The sequence below is a fragment of the Gopherus evgoodei genome, chromosome 17 (genome assembly GCF_007399415.2).
Source record: "Gopherus evgoodei ecotype Sinaloan lineage chromosome 17, rGopEvg1_v1.p, whole genome shotgun sequence".
Classification (NCBI taxonomy): Eukaryota; Metazoa; Chordata; order Testudines; family Testudinidae; genus Gopherus; species Gopherus evgoodei.
The window spans coordinates 19,835,341-19,855,243 of record NC_044338.1 but is presented as its reverse complement, the minus strand read 5'-3'; the positions used below and the strand labels follow the sequence as shown (position 1 = coordinate 19,855,243).

Here is a 19,903-nt window from a genome sequence, read left to right as displayed (position 1 = left end):
CCTGCCCGACATGAACTTGCAATATGGAGAACAATGCCAAACAAGAGTCATTTACAGCAGTGTCTTTGTAAGCTATTGTCTATGGAGAGAAACTTGGGACAATTTTCAGAATGAATGTTCAGTGCGATTCCTTCCAAACAATCCTAGTGACGGGATCAACTCAGCACTGGCTCAGTCATTAACCTCCAAAAGGCTGGAACAGGCAGATACATGTTTTCCAAAAGTTCTTCTCACTAACAAACCTGGATCTCAGTCACACAATTTTAATTTTGGGCAGTTATTTCCTTGATGTTGATCAGGGATTTTATGGTCCAATAGGTGTAATTATACTTAGCAGACAGATGTGTTCAAATGTCCTTGAAAGGGAGAAAAGATCATTCTATCTTCTTGCCCCCTCTTCTCCAAGTGTAAAATTACTGCAGTACAGCCAGGATAAGAATCAAATAAAAGATACATCCAACTACACCAGCCAAGCCTAGAGCTGGACGCTTGTAGAGGCTGCCAGAGTAATTTAAAACAGACATCGCAGGACATGCGGAGATGATAAATAACAAGATCTCAGGGTTTGCTAGACCTGGTCAAAAATTTTCCGATAGGAGAATTTTCTATTGGAAAATGCAACTTTGTCAAAATCAAAATATTTCATGGGACCACGTCAATTTCAATAAAGAATATGTTGAAACAAATCGTCATGGGCTCTCATTTCGAGAAAGTCAAAATGTTGCATTTTGATAAGATGCAAATGTTTCATTTCAGATTTATCATTTCAATTTGTTTAGACATTTATATTGCATTAAATATTCTTTCAGTATTATAATATATATTATATTTATTATAATACTTTTAATTACATTCTAATGTTTTGACATTACCAAAATGAAGTGTTTCAACATCAGTGAAACGGAACAATTTGATGCTCCCAAACAGAGTTTTTTTGGAATTTTTGTTCCACGGGGAAGTTTGGCTTTTCCTTATGATTCAGGACAAGGAAAAAAAAGAATTAGGGCTGTTGATTAATCGCAGTTAAGGCACATGATTAACTCAAAAAAGCTAATCGTGATTACAAAATTAATTGTGATTAATCACACTGTTAAACAATAGAATACCAATTAAAATTTAGTAAATATTTTGGATGTTTTTCTACATTTTCAAATATATTGATTTCTATTACAACACAGAATACAAAGTGTACAGTGTTCACTTTACATTATTTTTATTATAAATATTTGAACTGTAAAAATGATGAACAAAAGAAATAGTATTTTTCAATTCACCTCATACAAGTACCACAGTGCAATCTCTTTATCTTTAAACTCAAAAACAAAACAAAGTCCACTCAGGTCTCCTTCCTGTTCAGCTAATCACTAAGACAAACAAGTTAGTTTACATTTACAGGAGATACTGCTGCCTGCTTCTTATTTACATTGTCACCTGAAAGTGAGAACAGGCATTCGCACAGCACTTTTGTAGCTGGCGTTGCAAGGTATTTACGTGCCAGATCTGCTAAACATTCATATGCCCCTCCATGCTTCAGGACCATTCCAGAGGACATGCTTCCATGCTGATGATGCTCATTAAAAAAAAATGTGTTAATTAAATTTGTGACTGAACTCCTTGGGGGAGACTTGTATGTTCCCTGCTCTGTTTTATCTGCATTCTGCCATATATTTCACGTTAGAGCAGTCTCAGATGATGACCCAGCCCATGTTCGTTTTAAGAATACTTTCACAGCAGATTTGACAAAATGCAAAGAAGGTACCACTGTGAGATTTCTAAAAACAGCTACAGCTCTCAATCTAAGGTTTAAGAATCTGAAGTGCGGTCCAAAATCTGAGAGGGACGAGATGTGGACCATGCTTCCAGAAGTCTTAAAAGAGCAACACTCAGATGCGGAAACTGCAGAACCCAAATCACCAAAAAAGAAAATTAACCTTCTGCTGGTGGCATCTGACTCAGATGATAAAAATGAACATGTGTCGGTCGGCACTGCTTTGGATCGTTATCGAGAAGAACCTACCATCAGCATGGATGCATGTCCTCTGGAATGGTGATTGAAGCATGAAGAGACATATGAATCTTTAGCATGTCTGGCCTGTAAATATCTTGCGATGCCAGCTACAACAGTGCCGTGTGAACACCTGTTCTCACTTTCAGGTGACATTGTAAACAAGAAGTGGGAAGCATTATCTTCTGCAAATTGTAACCAACCTTGTTTGTCTGAGCGACTGTCTGAAGTAGGACTGAATGGACTTGTAGGCTCTAAAGTTTTACGTTGTTTTATTTTTGAATGCAGTTTTTTTTGTACATAATTCTACATTTGTAAGTTCAACTTTCATAATAAAGAGATTACAGTACTTGTACACGACAGTACTTGTATGAGATGAACTGAAAAACACTATTTCTTTTGTTTTTTACGATGCAAATATTTGTAATAAAAAATAAATATAGTCAGCTCTGTACACTTTCTATTCTGTGTTGTAATTGAAATCAATATATTTGAAAATGTAGAAAACATTCAAAAATATTTAAACAAATGCTATTCTGTTATTGTTTAACAGCGCGATTAATCACGATTACTTTTTTTAATTGCTTGACAGCCCTAAAAAGAATCTAAATTTCAGCATTTCCCATGGAACAGAAATTTCAGTTTCCAATCAGCTCTAATTGTTGCTGAGGTCAGATGTGCAAAAGAATGGGTAAAATTCAGCAGAGAGGCCCATCTTCAGGCAGCTTCTAGGAACAACCCATACTAGGCAGCAGTAGGACGAGGTAACTTACTAGGTCTTCTCCTGCTCTTGTTTTGCTAGGAGAGGCTACCAGCAGCTCAGCCAAGTTACAGGTGCTCTGGGAATCAAGTCACAGTATGTAAAAGTTCAATCACATGTAGCCTGGGCAAGCACCCAGGTTTTTTTGGCCAGCAGCCTGCATTATTGCACTTGGCCCATGACAATCTCAGTGAACAGCGAAAGCACCTACCCTGCTGCGCATAGCGCTTCCCGCGTCTCGTCTTGGCCCGTCTGCCAGAAAGCAGAGCGCGCACCCGCTCGGCCCAGGCAGCGTGGCTTTCTGCATCACTCACACCACATCGTGGCAGGTTCATCTGGTGGAGCGTGGAAGTATCCAGGACCCCGCTGAGCGGCAGGTGGGTCACCCACTGGAACTCCCTGAGAAAGAAGGGGAAGACATGTCAGAGACAGCAGGGAACTGAAGGGCCACACAGAATGATAGCAAGACCTGGAGCCGCCCAGCCCTCAATCACTGGTTCACACAGGAGAGCCGCTGGCATTGGTGCATGATGGGAAATGATAGTGCTCGACACCTATAGGACCAGATCCCAGGCCCACTGAGTCCTATGGCAAAGCTTTCATTGTGCTGGGAGCAGGATGCAGCACTTGTCATCCACATATCTGAAAGCTGTTTATACATGTGGTTACCCACACTGCACAGAGGGGAAACTGAGGCACAGAGCAGGGACTACGACAGCAGAGCCTGGGCTAAAACCCAGGCCTCCTGATGCTCAGGCCTTTGCTCTAACCACTGCACCACACTGCCTGCCATGCTAAAATGAGTCGACGCATCCCAGTTCCATTTCTCACAGGCAGATATCCAAATTCAGCTCCTAGCAGACAGGTGAGAAGCACAGTTGGCTCCGGCTGGCAGACTTAGCAGGGGAGGCCCAGGATTGAATGGATTTTAATCAGACTGGGGCATATGCACTGAAGTCAATGCAGTAACCCGAGGGCACACAGGCATCTCTGAGATCAGAGCATGGCCCAGGAGAGCTGGAAGAGGAGTCAGCACACACTGATGCTTGCCACGTGACAGCATATTAACCTTTGGTAACCCTGTCCCCGGCCTGTCAGGGGATTGAGCCCAGGCAAATAAAATCAGCCAGCTCCCAGCACTCCTGGGTGCCACACGTTTCTTGCTGCATCTGCTGCACTACAGGCTCCTGGGGCTGTTAACGCAATACAGCCAGAGTTCGGTACAGCTTTTGCATTGGCAGCTGGTGCCATTTTACAAGCGTGAAACTCCCCTCTCGCTCACGTTCATATGCTTGGCACCTGGGGAAGGGAGGGAAAACTCTCTGGAGCCAGGCTCTCTAGGAAAGGGCAATCTCCTCCATGGCACCTAACACAATCCACAATGATGTGCTGAGGTGGGAGGCCCGCTCCTGGCATTAATCAGCTAACGAAAGCCCCAGGAAGAGCACAGCTCCCGGGAGACAACCTGTCCTGCAATCACAATGGACCCTTCTGGCCTCGGAATCTATGGCCCCTCTACGCCAGCGTATGAGAGAACAGAGAAAGTGCGTCCTAGCGAACACAGCACCTGACTAGAGCTCAGGAGACATGGGTTCTACTCCTGGCCCGCTGGGTGACCTTGGGAAACTCATGTCTTGTGCCTCAGTTTATCCATCTGCAAAATGGGGGAGATGATACTGGCCTCCTTTGTAATGTGCTTTGAGATCTATTGCTGAAAAGCACCATTAACAGACCAGGTGGTGGTGTTATTATAAGTGCAGCTGTCATCCCAGACAGTCATGAAATCTTCCAGCCACCCACGAACTGCAGCATTGCTGCAGATATTATTCTAACCAGGCCATAAAAGGCAAACAAATCTGTGCAGTAAGATACTGGGCTGAATGGTGCAGGTCAGCGCATCGCTGCTGGGAGCTGGGCATGCGGCTGTGTATTTTACAACAACCAGCTTGCTTTTGCCTGCTTAGAAGATAGACAGGGCACAGGAAAAGACCTTTGCTGGGAAGAGACTTTAAGGTTAGGGTGCCCAGGTGTCCGGTTTTCAACCAGAATGCCCGGTCGAAAAGGGATCCCGGCAGCTCCGGTCAGCGCCACTGACTGTCCGGTTGGCGGCCCTGCGCAGCGGGGCTGGCAGGCTCCCTGCTAGCCTCTACGCCGCGCGGCTCCTGGGAAGCAGCTGCCATGTCGTCTCCCGAATGGGAGCTGCAGGGGTGGCACCTGCAGACGAGTAGGAGCCGGGAGTGGGAGGACGTGGTGGCTGCTTGACCTAAGCGGCGCCTGGAGCCTGCATGCCTGACACACGCATCCCCGTGCCCCAATCCTCTGCCCCAGCCCTCTTCCCCCTCCAGCCCTCTGAACCTCCCAGCTCCATTTCAGAGCTCCTCCCTGCACTCCAAACTCTTCATCCCCAGCCCCATCCCAGAGTCTGCACCCCCAGCTGGAGACCACATCCCCCACACAAACCCCAGCCCCCTGCTCCAGCCCAGAGTCCCCTCCCACCCTCTGAACCTCTCAGCCGCAGCCCGGAGCCTGAACCCCCAGCCGGAGCCCTCAACCCCTCCCTGCACCCCAAACCCCTCGTCCGCAGCCCCACCCCAGAGTCTGCACCCCCAGCTGGAGCCCTCACACCCCCTGCCCATGTCCCAAGCCCCTGCCTCAGCCTGGAGCCCCCTCCCTCACTCTGAACTCATTTCTGGCCCCACCCCGGAGCCTGCACCCCAGCCGGAGCCTGCACTCCCTCCCACACCCCAGCCCCCTGAGCCAGCCCAGTGAAAATGAGCAAGTGAGGGAGGGTGGGGAGAGTGAGCGACAGGAGGGCAGGGGTGTGGAGTGGGCGGGGTGGGGCCTCGGCAAAGGGGCGGGGCAAGGGTGTTCAGTTTTCTGTGAGTAGAAAGTTAACAACCCTACCTAAAGTTAGGGTACAGCTCACACAACCCAGAAGCCAGGGACTGGATGGGGATTTTGGTTTGTTGCATTTGAAATTTCTACAGAAAGGAAGATTCTTACCTCACTGCTTCTGCGAACTGCTCAGAAGTGGGTCCATTAGGAGCTGGCTCATCAAAGTAGCCATACTTCTCCAGGAACATCTGCCATCAAAGGAAAAATAGGAATACAGAAAAGTAAGTTGTAGCTGAAGCACAACTGGGGGAAAAAAAGCCTGAGAATATTAACAGTCATTCATCTGCACTTGATTGCTTGGGATACAATGTTCACGTCTGGAAATAGTGCAGCAAAACCAGGCCCACCTAGAAGCACACAGCTGTGTGGATGTTGCTTACTGTGGGGACAGAAGTCACAGAACTGATCTTCCTGTCCCAAAAGCACCAGCCCCACTACTTGAGCTAAAAGGGACTCTTCTTTCTCTGCTGGCAGTATAGGGCGTATGACATTATTGGGCCATTCTGATTCCAGCCAGCAGAGGGAGGTAGTTTGGAAATACTGAAACATGCCTCTCAAACAGAGAGCTCTGGGCACAACCTGCCGACCACACAGCCCGTAGCCAAAGTTCATCATGCGTACCGAAACGGTTCTAAACCGTTGAGGGACAAGGAAGGTGCCGGATGTTGATCAGCTCCATCCTGCTCCCTACAAAGTCAATGACAAGACTCCCATGGACTTCAGTGCGGGAAAGGATTGAGCCCAGGTGAGATCTGTGGCCACAGTAAAGCTGTGTGCACTGTCTTCTGCTGCAAAGAAACCAGATGTATCCCTGGAGAGGGAACATGCTCTCATGGCATTCTCTGCCCTGCAACCAGGGAGTTCTGTTTTCACGGTTGTTCTTTAATTATTCATTATTTTAAATAAAGGGATCTCGTCAGTTCAGACTTGGTCCAACATATAATATGCATAGAAAAGTTCCTAGGAAATTGTCTCCCATCCGAGTGGAAACAGTTTCATTAGACAACCAACCTTCCCTGCTAGCAGGTGAGAACCAGAGAGCATAACTGATGGGAAACCAAAGTGAGACTGACTGGCTGTTTTCATGATCTGAGGCAAGAGAAATGTCAAAAAAGTGTAAACTGCACCAATGACGAGGAGAACATTTGAGGCCAAATCATCACCTGGTGTAAATCAGTGCAGCTCCTTTGACTTCAGTGGCGCTACGACTATGCTTACTGAGAGGCCCTTGGTCTTTAAAACCCCTTCAGCTATAATCAGCCCTGGTGTCAGCAATACATTTGTGTGGGTGGGTGAATCAGGGTGGATGTGGATATTTTCATTTAAACTATATATTTGTGGTGTCCTGAGGACCATGTTGGATTTGCAAGCTATCATTTTAAGGGGAGAAGGGGCTCCTGGTCTTGCTGGCAGGCTAGAGGGCTCTGGAGTGAAGCTTGTGATGAGAGTCAGGCTGGAAAATTATGCCTCCCTGCCCCTAGGGAGCAGCCTGTTTTGTCTCTCCTGTTTTGGGGTTCTTGTGTCATTTTTTCTGAATTCTGAGAAATAAAGTTCTGTTACGTTGCAACCTTCCAGCAAGAGTATTTACATTTTTATCTAACTTCTTTGTGTGTGTGCTGTAAGACATAACAAGGGCCTTCTAAATACTATTTACCTTACACCTCCCCAGTTCCTGGACACGTAAGTTACACTCTGTCACATTAACATCCCATCCTCTTTGGTGTCTGCCATGACAGGCCATAACCCTGCACCCACGGGGGACAATGGGAGCTTTGTCACTGAATTCAGCGTGAGCAGGATCAGGGCCCAGTTGTCTCAACTCCCTTTGGCAAGTCCATCCCAACCTCCAGTTGCTATGGCTACGAGCATTAGCCTTGCTATCATCTCAGATTTCTCCCTCCATCACATTTAGCCTGCTGCTCCTACTATTCTGTGAGACGAACGGTTCCCTTCCGTCACTCCTTGGAAGTGTTTATAGCTGCCTTCCTTCAATCTTCTCCTTCCCAGGCTATAATCTCAGCTCCCTCAGACTCTCTCTTCTGAGGCCTTCTTCTCCAACACTGTCCTTCGCTACAGCTTGTCTAAGACAGGCTAAAGCCTTCGCCACAAGATCTGGGTCCAATTTCCAGCTCCACCACTGACTTCCAGGGTGGCCTTGGACAAGTCACTTAGGCCCAGTTGACACTCAAAGCTTTAGCAGCACAGCCATGTTGATTGCGGGGGTGATTTTTGCAGACAGAGCTACGTTCCTAAAAGCCTTTGCACAGACCCAGTTATACCAGTATTGCTCATTTTGCTCCGCTGAATCAGAAAAAGCTATACTGATACAAATGCTTTTATACCACAACTGCATCTACACTGGGGGGTTTTGCCCCTTTAACTATACCAACATAGTCAAAACAGCAACCTTTTTTTCAGTGGAGCCAAGACTATGATGTCTCTGTGCCTCAATTCCCCATCTGTGCAATGGGGATCCTGCCCTGCCTCCCAGGGAGGTGGTGAGGATGAATCTATCAATGGTAGCGAGGCGCACAGGTCCTAAGGTTTCCAATGATTGTTCCTAGGTGCTTGATTTTAAATTCGTTAGCTCTGAAGCTCATCTCACTGCATGCAGCCCTCACGTTTCTGACCCGTTGGGTGACTTTGCGGTTTGGCTCGGTCTTTGTGAGCAATCGGTCTCAGGGAAAGCCAAGCCATTTCCATTACACGCTATCCTAGCATGCTACAAAGACAGCACATTTCTCATTAATCCAGCTTCTAGCCAAGACTCAGCAGAGACCAGCAGACCCCCACAGGCACTGCGCTGTTCCATCTCTGTTCTCTCCAGTACTCCCCTTTCCTTATCAGCATTCTGGGGTGGGGGAAGCAGGCAGACCACAGATTTCATCATATAGCCCTGCCAGAGACTGGTCTTTAATCAGAAAAGCCAACCTATACCTTTGTGTTTGTTATTCTGCAGATTCATTGCAAAATTGTTTCATTGCATAAAAAGGCGCTATGCAGCACAAATGGAAAACTAATGTCCCTGATACAAAAAGCGTATGGTCTTATTACAATCCTGTTTTGCCACAGCATATTTTTAATCAGAGAGTCTAAAAGCCCTTTATAAACATTAAAAGGGATACTTGTGCTTAAAACATGACTTTTAAAAAAACCAAACATTTCCACACGTGTGTTTTAATAATACCTCAAATTCTTAAAACACGGGCAAATCTAATTTATTTCTCTCTACAGAGAAAGCTGTCTGCATGTCTATAATTGAAAGTTAACTATGATTTAAGTAGGGTGTGAATTTAAAGCACAGTAGCGATTCTGGAGTAATTTTTGTGTGTCAACAAGGTCTCATGCTGTTTGTGAGGCTCTTGTCTACATGGAGGGTTACTCCGGAATAGCTATTTCTGATTAACTCTCCATTTGGAGGCTTTTATTCCAGAGTGCCATATTCCAAATCAGTTTAATCCACACATTGAGTGAATCAGGAATGGCTATGCTGCTTCAAATTCACACCAGGCCTACTCTAAATTAACTTCCCAGCATATACAAGCCCTTAAAACTTCCTGGATTTCACTCAGCTTTGAATGATACAAAATGATTATTCCTTGTGGGCAGGGCTGGTGCTACCATTAAGGTGAACTAGGCGGTTGCCTAGGGCGCCAAGATTTGGGGGTGCCCCCAATTTTTTTACAGCGTTCCTCCCCAAGTGCGTGGTCGCTACTCCACTTCTCCCACCTCCTAGGCTTGCAGCACCAATCAGCTGTTCGGCGTCGCAAGCCTGGGAGGAGAATTAGAGTGGAGGCGGCGTGCTCAGGGAGGAGGCGGAGCAGAGGTGAGCTGGGATGAGGAAGTGCCACACTGCTCCCCGGAGGTGGGGCGGGAACTGCCGCAGGGGGGCACCTCAGGGCAGGGGGGGAGCTGCCACGGGGGGCGCTTCAGGGTGGAGGGGGGGCAGGGAGCTGCCGCAGGGCTGGGGGGGGGCGCAAGGTGGAAGTTTTGCCAGGGGCGCGAAACTTCCTTGCACCAGCCTTGCTTGTGGGTCACATTAACTCCTGCACTGAGAGGTAGTGAATAGAGCCCTGCGAATCCACAAATATCCACGGACCTTTTTTTGCTGCTCACGGATTGGATGCAGATACAAACTTCTAGTAGTGAAGTGGATGCACAGGTTTCATGCTGGCCTATGAACAAAGGGGTGAGTCCTGCTCTGTGTGTGTGCAGTTCTCTGGTTCTCTGATAATGGCAATTATCAGACACTGATCTCGACAAGGGTCCAGGTCCTCAAAGGTATTTAGGCACCTAATTCCTACTGACATCAATGGAAGGCAGGTACCTAAATACCTTTGAGGATCAGAGCCTAGGTCCCTCCACCAGAGACCTTTGACCATAACAGTGGAACCCAGGAGTCCTGACTCTGAGCCAACTCTGCTCTAATCAATAGACAACACAGCCTCTAGAATTGCAGCAGTCTGAACCCCCACCCTGGAAAATACAAATAAGGGGATTTTATGTAACTCGATCAAAACAAGACGATTAAATATCATTTGAACTATAGTTTAAAGTTACTATGCAGAGCTAGAAGATGCTAGGGAAGTTTTAGCTCCCTCCCCTTGCCTTCCCTTCACCGCCACCGCAGAAGGGGAAAATCTATTTTCCATGCAATATAAAAAGCAGCAGGAAATGAATAGCTGAGCATTAAAGGAAAATATGCCCAGCACTCCCTCCGCACTGGAGAACGGAGCAAAACAAGAGGGAAATTCTTCTGGGTGGTTGGAAGCCAGCAGGCGCCCCAGGGAGCAGGTCAGGCCAGGTCAAGAGGGACTTGCTATGCACAGGGTTGAGGATGCTGCAGGGGAGGGGATTTATGGGGTGAAAGTGGCGAAGGTATTTGAACCCTTTCGGGCCCTGACGTGGATGCTCACTGACAAAGGAGCACACCCCTAAAAGGTGGCATGTATTGACCCATTTTGCAGACAGGGAAACTGAGGCAGGGAAGTGACATGGTGTAGCCTCTCTGTGCCTCAGTTTCTTATCTGTATGACAAGAACAACTCTGCCCTGCTCTACAGGGGTGCTGTGAAGATAAATACAGCAAAGAGCCTGGATCCTCAAAGGTATATAGGCACCTAACATCCACTGATTTCAACGGGAGCTCAGCAGTCGGCACCTTCATGCCTTTGAGGATCTGGGGACTCAGGTACTAAGACAATGGAGGCCTTGTAAGTACCTATGATACAGATCCTGCTTTCCTGGTCAGGGCCTGACCCACAGCCCACTGAACCCAATTAGGGTTCAGCCCTGAAGCATACAGCCCAGCCACCGCTGTTCCCATGAATGACTTGCATGAAGCTTGGCCCTGGTTGCCTGTAGCTGGAAGGGAACACAAAGCTGCAACATCCTGGCCTCGCCTCCGATAACACTCCACGGGAGCAAGAGTTACCGCCGGAGAAAACATCCCAATGGACACTTCAGGACGAGGGCAAGGTGTTTCCTCACTTTAAAGTGTCCATAAGCAAGAAGCAAATACAATTCGCATTTCCTCCCCTTGGAAATCACAATTAGAAGCAGCAGATTTTAGTTGCAGGTTGAATCCTTAACCCCAAGACAGCGGGATTTCAGGCAGATTGTAAATGTCTTAGATCAGAAACTCTCTGAAAGCCCTTCTCCCTCGTTTGAATGGCTGCCACCTCCTTTGGCCCTGAGCCTCTCCTTGGCTATCGGTCCCAGAAATCTCCAAGGAACCCTTTTTTGTATTTCACTTTTTTCCAAATTCAGGTCTCAGCATTGGAATCAAGTCAATTCTATGAGCCCCTGATAAGTAGTTGTGTTGGGGGTTATACATTTTGGAACAGGAAGTGCCTCAGTTTCCCCAGATTTAAAATGGGGATAATGCCCCTGAGCTCCTTTGCAAAGTGCTCTGAGATCTACTAATGCAAAGCGCTGTCTAAAAGCCAGCTGTTGTTATATGGATAAAATGATTGCCATGCAAGTGAAACCATGTGCCTTCCAATTTGGCAGTTAAACCAATGAGTTCCTTACTGCAAGATCAGCATTACCAATGGTCAGCACAATACAAGCACCCCGACTTCCAGCACCTATGCTTAGGGGCAGCTAAGACATGCAGAGGGCCAATAGCTTCACTGAAAGTCAACGGGAGCTGCAGGTGCTCAGCACCTCTGAAAAGAAGGCCCTTAACTCCTGTGCCTCAGTTTCCCTCCAACAGGGACAACGGTACTTACCTACTTCAGAGGACTGATAAGGATTGAATTAGCATTGACAAAGCATGGTGAGAGGCTTGGGTGAAAAGTGCTACAGGAGGATAAGCGCTACGGTGGTAGGATCCATGCTAACCGCATCACCCTAATTTGTTCACTGCTTTGTAAACATGTGGTTTAGATGGCTGAGAAGACTTCTTGTTTGTTTACTTCCCACACTCCAAAGCTGCATTCCTGACGGCTTGGAGTGAGTCCTCAGGGATCTTTTTTTAAACATACATTTGATACTTCAAGTACAGCTCCAGTGTCCTCCACCGTCGAACAGGTACACAAACCAAGTTCAGCAGAAAACGAGGACTGAGACTGGTTAAACCAACACCCTGCTTTACTCTTCCACCCCTGCACGTGAAATTCCTCCGCTCTCTCCTGCATGTTCCTCAAGACCCGCTCCAACATGAAATTAACCAACAGGCAGAGAACGGTTGGAATGAAGACAGAACACGTAAGCTGTGTATGTTTTGACTGTATATTTTAAGCCTTTCCCAAGCTCTTCATACTTTGACTTCTTGACCTGCCTTTTCTGGGGCAGGGACTTTGGACTGGATCTTCAGCTGGTGTAAATCGAGTATCTTCATCAATTTCAATGGACCGGACCTGCAACGGCTCTATACCAACCTGGCCCACTGGCTTCCGGCCTGTTTGGAAAACATCAAGCAGAGCACAGATGGTACTGGAACAGTAATAATAGTATAACCCTATACATTTTTTTTTTTAAATATAGCCACCACGAGGAGGTTGAAATGTGCACAGTTTCAGGCCTTTGGGTCATCTGTGACGTGTTATTTTCCGCTGAGCAATCAAAGATTCTTCTCAGTTGTTTTAACATTAAATAAATAAATTTCACATCAGCGTGAACAAGAACTTCCCCTTTGCTCGTGAACTATATGCCTCCCCCCTCCTTTCATCTTCCGGCCTCTGCGCTCTGGCTACTGTGCACTCCCCTCACTCAGCACGGACCCTGGGAACATAACGGCCATTGTCAGTGAAAGCAGCCTTCTCAGCTTTGCACCAAGTGACTGCAACTACTTGGGACAGAGCCTGCATTCCCCACTCGGGGGCCCAATGGTCATCTCAAACGCAGGAGAGGCAGAAGTTATTGTGGTGCAAGTGACATCAGATGATGCTTTAAGACGCTTGGGGGAGTTTTGCCAGAGTGCAGAATAAGGCCCTGATCCTACAAACACCCAAATATCTGCCAAACCAGTTTGCACAGGTTGCTCTTTTTTAAAAAAAATTAATCTTTGCCGGGAGGGGGTTGTTTTTGTTTTTAAAGGCATATCAAGAGAGGGGAAAATAGAATCTGTCACCATTGATCAATATAAAAGTAAAAGTAAATATAAAGCGGAAATCTGACTGGTCCCAGAAGCTTTCAAACATTTTACTCCAGGGTGTTATTTTCAGGAACAAGCAATGATTGTTTTATGAACCAGCTGTAAAGAAAGTTTGATTGTTCGCACTGCACAGTCACATCTGTGACTCACATAATTATGCCACAATTATTTGTGTGGAGGTTCACGTTGAAATTTTTGAACTGTTTGACAGCTTGGTGCTGTCACTAGCCATTGTTAGCAGCTATGATCTAATGAGCCTTTTATTCCTCCTTAGATTACTGGATCAATTAAATGATGACTGTTATTCCTCACAGGAAATTGACTAATTACTGCTCCCTCCACACCCAGGCTACTTTTCCTACTGTTAAGGTAGGAAATATACTGCTGCCAAATTGAAAGAATTATTCCAGCAGCAGAATTTTTTAAAACATTTGAATTTAAATCTTTCACGAAGAAAGTTTGTGGGGGTGTCACTCTTAGTAGAAATACAATAGCACCTACAGACCAGCCTCCCATTGGGCGAGACACTGCATAGACGCTTGGCAAGAGATAGTCCCTGTCCCAGAGAGTTCAGGCTACGTCTATGGGCATGTCTACGCTACAGCTGCCATAGCAGGACAGTTACGGCGCTGCAGCTGGCCTGCCATGGCGTAGATGCCTCCTACAGTGACAGAAGGGGGTTTTCCGTCGAGGTAGTTAATCCACCACTACAAAGCAGCAGCTAGGTTTACGGAAGAATTCTTCCACTGACCTAGTTGTGTCTTCCCTGTGGGTTAGGACTCAGGGTGTGGAATTTCTCACAGACCTGAGCCATGCAGCTAAATGGATCTAATTTTTAAATGGAGAGCAGGCCTAAGTGATCTGCACATGGACTGTCTGTGGCCAAGCTGGGCGTGTAAACTAATCGATCCAAGTCCAGTGCTTTGCTCATAAGGTCTGTTCTATATAGCAGGGGTGGGCAACCTATGGCACGGGGTGCCAAAGACGGCACACGAGCTGATTTTCAGCGGCACTCACGCTGCCCGGGTCCAGGGAGCTCTGCATTTTAATTTAATTTTAAATGACGCTTCTTAAACATTTTAAAAACCTTATTTACTTTACATCCAACAATAGTTTAGTTATATATTATAGACTTATAGAAAGAGACCTTCTAAAAAGGTTAAAATGTATCACTGGCACACGAAACCTTAAATTAGAGTGAATCAATGAAGACTCGGCACACCACGTCTAAAAGGTTGCTGACCCCTGCAATATAGGTTCTTATATCACACCCGTCACCATCTCTGAGTCACCGTCATTCACAACATTGGCGGAATTTGATTTTTTTAAAAACTTCAACAGATAATAGGGATATTTATTTTTAAGCATTTTTCTCAAGTTAAGTTATCACAGTTGTGCAAAAGTATGCACTTTAAGCACTTTTCCCCCAATTTAAATATTCACAGTTGCATGAAATTATGAGCAGGTCTCACAGTGGAGAGGTCAGCCAATAATTATTTAATGACAGTAGACTTTGAAATTCAAAAAGTCAAAGCTTTACAGCCATTCCCACACAAATTGTCACCATCACCCATCAAAAAGAGAAAGCAAACAGCCTTAAATCAACCTGGAATTAAGTTTTCAAGCAGCATTTTTCTCTCTTTGCCTATCTGTAAATTTTAATTATTATCCAAACACTTTTTCCTCCCTTTGTGTATATATGCTGAAATTGACATTTATCGGCGTGTGCTGATAAAACCTAATCCTTCCAAGGCTTGCTCTGACGAAAAGCCTGTGATGTGGCCAATGTGATAGATACACGGTTCAGTAAAGTGAAACATATTTTGTTTCTGCCACTCTAGCATCCTCTGTTTCCTATGGTGGTAGGAGTACGAGGTTACCCCCACAAGAGTGAGGTTTTTGGTAGGGTTGCCAAATGATTAAAAAAAATAAGCACAATTAATGCTGAGTTTAAAAAAATAGACATGATTAATTGCAGTTTTAAACAACAACAGAATACCAATTTCAATTTATTGGATGCTTTTCTACATTTTCAAATAAATTGATTACAACGCAGAATGCAAAGTGTGCAGTGTTCACTTTATATTATTATTATTGATTACAAATATTTGCACTGTAAAAAAAGAAACTAAAGAAATATTTTTCAATTCACCTCATATAAGCACTGTAGTACAATCTCTTTACCATGAAAGTGCAACTTACCAATGTATTGTTTTACATAACTGCACTCAAAAACAAAACAATGTAAAACTTTAGAGCCTACCAGTCCACTCAGTCCTACTTCTTGTTCAGCCAATCGCTCAGACAAACAAGTTTGTTTACATTTACGGGAGATACAGCCTGCTTCTTATATACAATGTCATCTGATAAAGAGAACAGGCATTCACATGGTACTGTGGTAGCCAGCACTGCAAGGTGATATGCTAAACATTCACATGCCCCTTCATGCTTCAACCACCATTTCAGAGGACATGCTTCAATGCTGATGACTCTGGTTAAAAAATAATGAGTTAATTTATGTTGCTGGCATCTGAGTCAGATGATGAAAATGAAGGCGTGTTGGTTCACAGTGAAAATATTTGTAATAAAAAATAATAATATATAGTTAGGGTGACCAGATGTCCCGTTTTTAAAGAGACAGTCCAGGGTTTTGGGACTTTTTCTTATATAAGCGTCTATTACCCGTTTTTTCACAGTTGCTGTCTGGTCACCTTATATAAAGTGAACACTGTACACTTTTATTCTGTGTTGTAACTGAAATCAATATATTTGAAAAGGTAGAAAAACATCCAAACATTTATAATACACATAAATTGGTATGCTATTACTCTTTTAACAGTGCGATTAAAACTGTGATTAATCGTGACTTTTTTTTAATCTAGTTAATTTGTTTTGCGTTAATCACTGGCGTTAACTGCGATTAATCGACAGCCCCAGCATTTAGTTTCTTTAAAAGCAGCACCAGTTGCACTGAAGCCGCAGGATACAACAAGGGAGGGGAATGCACACCGCAGCACAACAGGCTAATCCCAACACTCTATAATGAACAAAAACATGAAATCCACTCCTGCCCGTGCTGGCACGATCAGTTTTACACACATGGACAAAGCGGCTATGTTGCAGAAGCTACTATACCAAGTGAGGCAGATTTAGGAATATTTTGGAGGATTTCTCAGCCCATATAAACACACCTCGGGAAGTACATTCAATTTGTGCTCAAGTCTGCGCACATGAAGGGGGAAAGAAATGGGAGCCAGACACCACAGCGATATTGGGGGAGGAGGTATAAAAAATTCCTCAGTGAGAAGGTTTCAGCTGTGCCTTACATTCCCTCTCACTTCTCCGCCAACCTTTTCTCTGTCTTTCTTTTCTAAACCATCTTTCTGTCTATTTCCAATGGTGTTTCCTTCCTCAAGCTTCAGGGATTTTGTCCTTTATTGCATTGTTCATAGAGAGCCAGATTACGAAAAACACTTCCACATGTGCTTAACTTTAAGCATGTGATTAACTTTAATTGATGCCAATAGGACCAAAGCACACATACCACGGTTTTAAGAAAGTCCCGCTGACTGCAAGGAGAATTGGCAAAGAGCGTTCCTGAATCAGCTAAATATTGGCATGGGACGGGGACCGAACTCTCCCAAATTCGAATCCGATCTGAATCCACACCCTCCTTTTCTCCATGTGCATACAGGGGATAATAATGGTTCAACATTCAGATATTTCAGATGTAGCTTTTCAACTTTATTTTTTATTGTCATTGCAGTCACTACTGACACAAATTAAAACAAAGGCCAAGCCAGGAAATAAAGCGATTAACAATTTGCACACAAACTTGCGCGCCTAGTTTATATAGTCCAGTGTTACCAACTCCTGTGGTTTTAATGGCAAATCTGGCCAGATTAGATGTTTTTTCTTAAAGCCTCAGCTTCTGGAGTCATGTGATTAACTGAGGATTATTATTATTAACACCACCACCACCACCACGCTCTTAGATAACACATTCATCAGCAGATCTCAGAGCACTCCTCTCCGCTTTCATGTAGAAACAAAAATAAATGTTGGAGGTACTTACGTGGCCTGCAGGACTGTGGTATCTGAGCATGTCACACTCTAATGTATTCATCCTTCCAACCCGCTGTGACGCAGTGCTATTGTCCTCATTTTACAGATGCAGAACTGAGACAGACTACGTGCCCAAGGCCACATAGGAAGTCAGTAGCAGAGCAGGGATTTGAACATAGGATTCCCAAGTCCCAGGCCCTAAACACTGGCCCATCCTTTCTGTTTTCTAACCTTCAGGACTGAGGAGAGGTGCTTAAAAATGTGACACACACACACAAGCTCAAAACCCAGATGGGAATAAAAATAATTCCTTTAAAAAAAAATCTCATGCTTTTATGCCAGTCTCAAAGTTCTAGGAGCTGGACTCATGGTTCTGGAGCAGTTGGGGGTTGGCAATGCTGATAATCACCCCCGGGGGCAGGAGCTTTTCCCTGATCTTGTAGGTTATACATTAAAACCAGGATCCTGCATGATTGTATGCACGTGCCTAACTTTAAGAAGATGCTTAATTTTAAACCCATGAGCAACCCCAGTTAATCCAATAGGGCTACCCACGGTTTTAAAAATTAAGCATCTGTGTCAATCTTCGCTGAATCAGAGCCCAAACGTGAAGAACCTCAAATCCCTGAAGGCTCTCTCTGTTTTGTGCCAAAATCTGACACCTAAATTCTCCACAATGACCAGGCAAGGACACACTCAGTGACATAAAGACAAAAAATAAACTTAAACCCAAACACAATTGCAAATGGACCCAGATAAAGGAATTCCCCGATTTGCTTCGAGCCAGTTTCAGTTTGTCTCTCAAGTAGCCCAATTTTGACAGCAGGATATCCCCATGACTCCCCATGGCTCCCCAGGATCCCCACAGCCCCCCAGATCCCTCTGCCCCCTCCCCATGGCTCCCCAGGATCCCCACAGCCCCCCAGATGCCTCTGGCCCCTCCCCATGGCTCCGCAGGATCCCCACAGCCCCCCAGATGCCTCTGGCCCCTCCCCATGCCCCCCAGAGCCCTCTGGTCCCACCCCTTTCCCCCCAGGATGCCCACAGCCCCCCAGATCCCTTTGGCCCCTCCCCAGCCCCCCGGGATCCCCACAGCCCCCCGGGATGCCCCCAGCTCTCTAGCCCCTCCTCACAGCCCCCCGGGATCCCCACAGCCCTCTGGCCCCTCCCGAGCCCCCCGGTACGCCCCCATCCCACTGGGATGCCCCCAGTCCTCTGGCCCCTCTCCCCACAGCCCCCCGGGATCCCCTTGCCCCCCGGGATGCCCCCAGCCCCACGCACCCCAGAGCCCCCCCGCGCCCCTCACCTTGGCGGCCCCCCGCCCCACGCTGGCCCCCGGGCCGGGCCGCGCCAGCAGCAGGACCCCCAGGGCCAGGGCTGCCAGAGCCGCAGCCGCCTCCATCCCCGTGCGCTGCGCCGGCCGCTCTGGCGCCTCGCCCGGCTCGCCGGCTGGGGCAGGGCTCGGCACGCCGGGCGGAGGCTCGCTGCCCGGGCGGGGCGGGGCTCGGTTCGCCGCCCCCTGGGGCTGGGGCTGGTCCCGGCCCGGCGCCCAGCGCCCGCCGGGGCTCCGGCAGCTCCAGCAGCAGCAGCAGCAGCAGCAGCGTGCGGGGAACAGCTGGGAACCTCCGCTGGCCACGATGGTGCTGGGTCTGCGACCAGACAGCAAGTGTGAAAAATCAGGACAGGGAGTGGGGGGCGAGAGGCGCCTGTATAAGACAAAGCCCCGACTAGCTGGACTGTCTCTGTAAAACTGGGACATCTGGTCACCCTCATCGGTGACCCCACAAACAAACTTTGGCCAAGTTCCCCTCTGGCTTCAGCCGCCGCGCCCCATAAACCCGTCACTGTGCTGTGGGTGCCCCAAGATGCCACCTCACTAAGGACCTGTCCTGGCAGCCCTGTGCCCCGGGGGCTCCTCAGGGCTACCACAGTAGTTAGCTCCGGGCAGGCGCGGCCCTGCTGAGCTCGGATGGACTGAAGGGGATGAGATGCACCCTTTGGAAAGTGGCAGGGCCCCACATGGCCCCCACTGGCCAATGCACCCAGCTCCTCTGTAAAGGACTTGCCCTCAAGCAGCCGGTTAGTTCGGCCAACCCAGATTCCCAGTCTTTTCTAGACCCGAAGAAGAGCTCAGTATACTAGGATGACCAGACAGCAAGTGTGAAAAATCGGGATGGGGTGTGGGGGGGAATAGGAGCCTATATAAGGAAAAGACCCCAAAATCAGGACTGTCTCTGTAAAATCAGGACATCTGGTCACCCTACAGTGTACGCTGGCAAGTTTGTCCCTGTCTCGCCCCAAGTCCAATCAAAGATATTACCTCACCCGCCTGGTCTCTGGGGGAGCAATGGAGATGTGATGGGCTGAGAACAATGGTTTGGAGTCAAACCCAAGCGGGGATATTTTTGAATCAAAAAGTTGAAACATTTTGTTTGAGATCAACTGGGCTGTTTCTGGTGACTTTTGATCGTGATCCTTTCACAAAATTAAAGGAAATTTTGAAACAGCAGGTCATTTTGAATGGCAAAAATCACCCCCTTAAGGAGTTTTCTTTTCTGTTCCTCATTTATTTATTTTAA

At 46.8% G+C, this 19,903-nt stretch overlaps 1 protein-coding gene across 1 annotated transcript in view; it reads right to left on the bottom strand.

Annotated features, from left to right (window-relative positions):
- MMP28 (matrix metallopeptidase 28) overlaps positions 1-19,903 on the bottom strand; it is a 60,169-nt gene that overhangs the window by 35,510 nt on the left and 4,756 nt on the right. The window contains exons 2-4 of the mRNA XM_030537026.1: positions 18,631-18,973; positions 5,769-5,848; positions 2,977-3,164 (exon numbers count right to left, since the gene is read on the bottom strand). Of these exons, the coding sequence (XP_030392886.1) occupies positions 2,977-3,164; positions 5,769-5,848; positions 18,631-18,973 (611 nt within the window). The remainder of the gene's footprint in view (positions 1-2,976; positions 3,165-5,768; positions 5,849-18,630; positions 18,974-19,903) is intronic.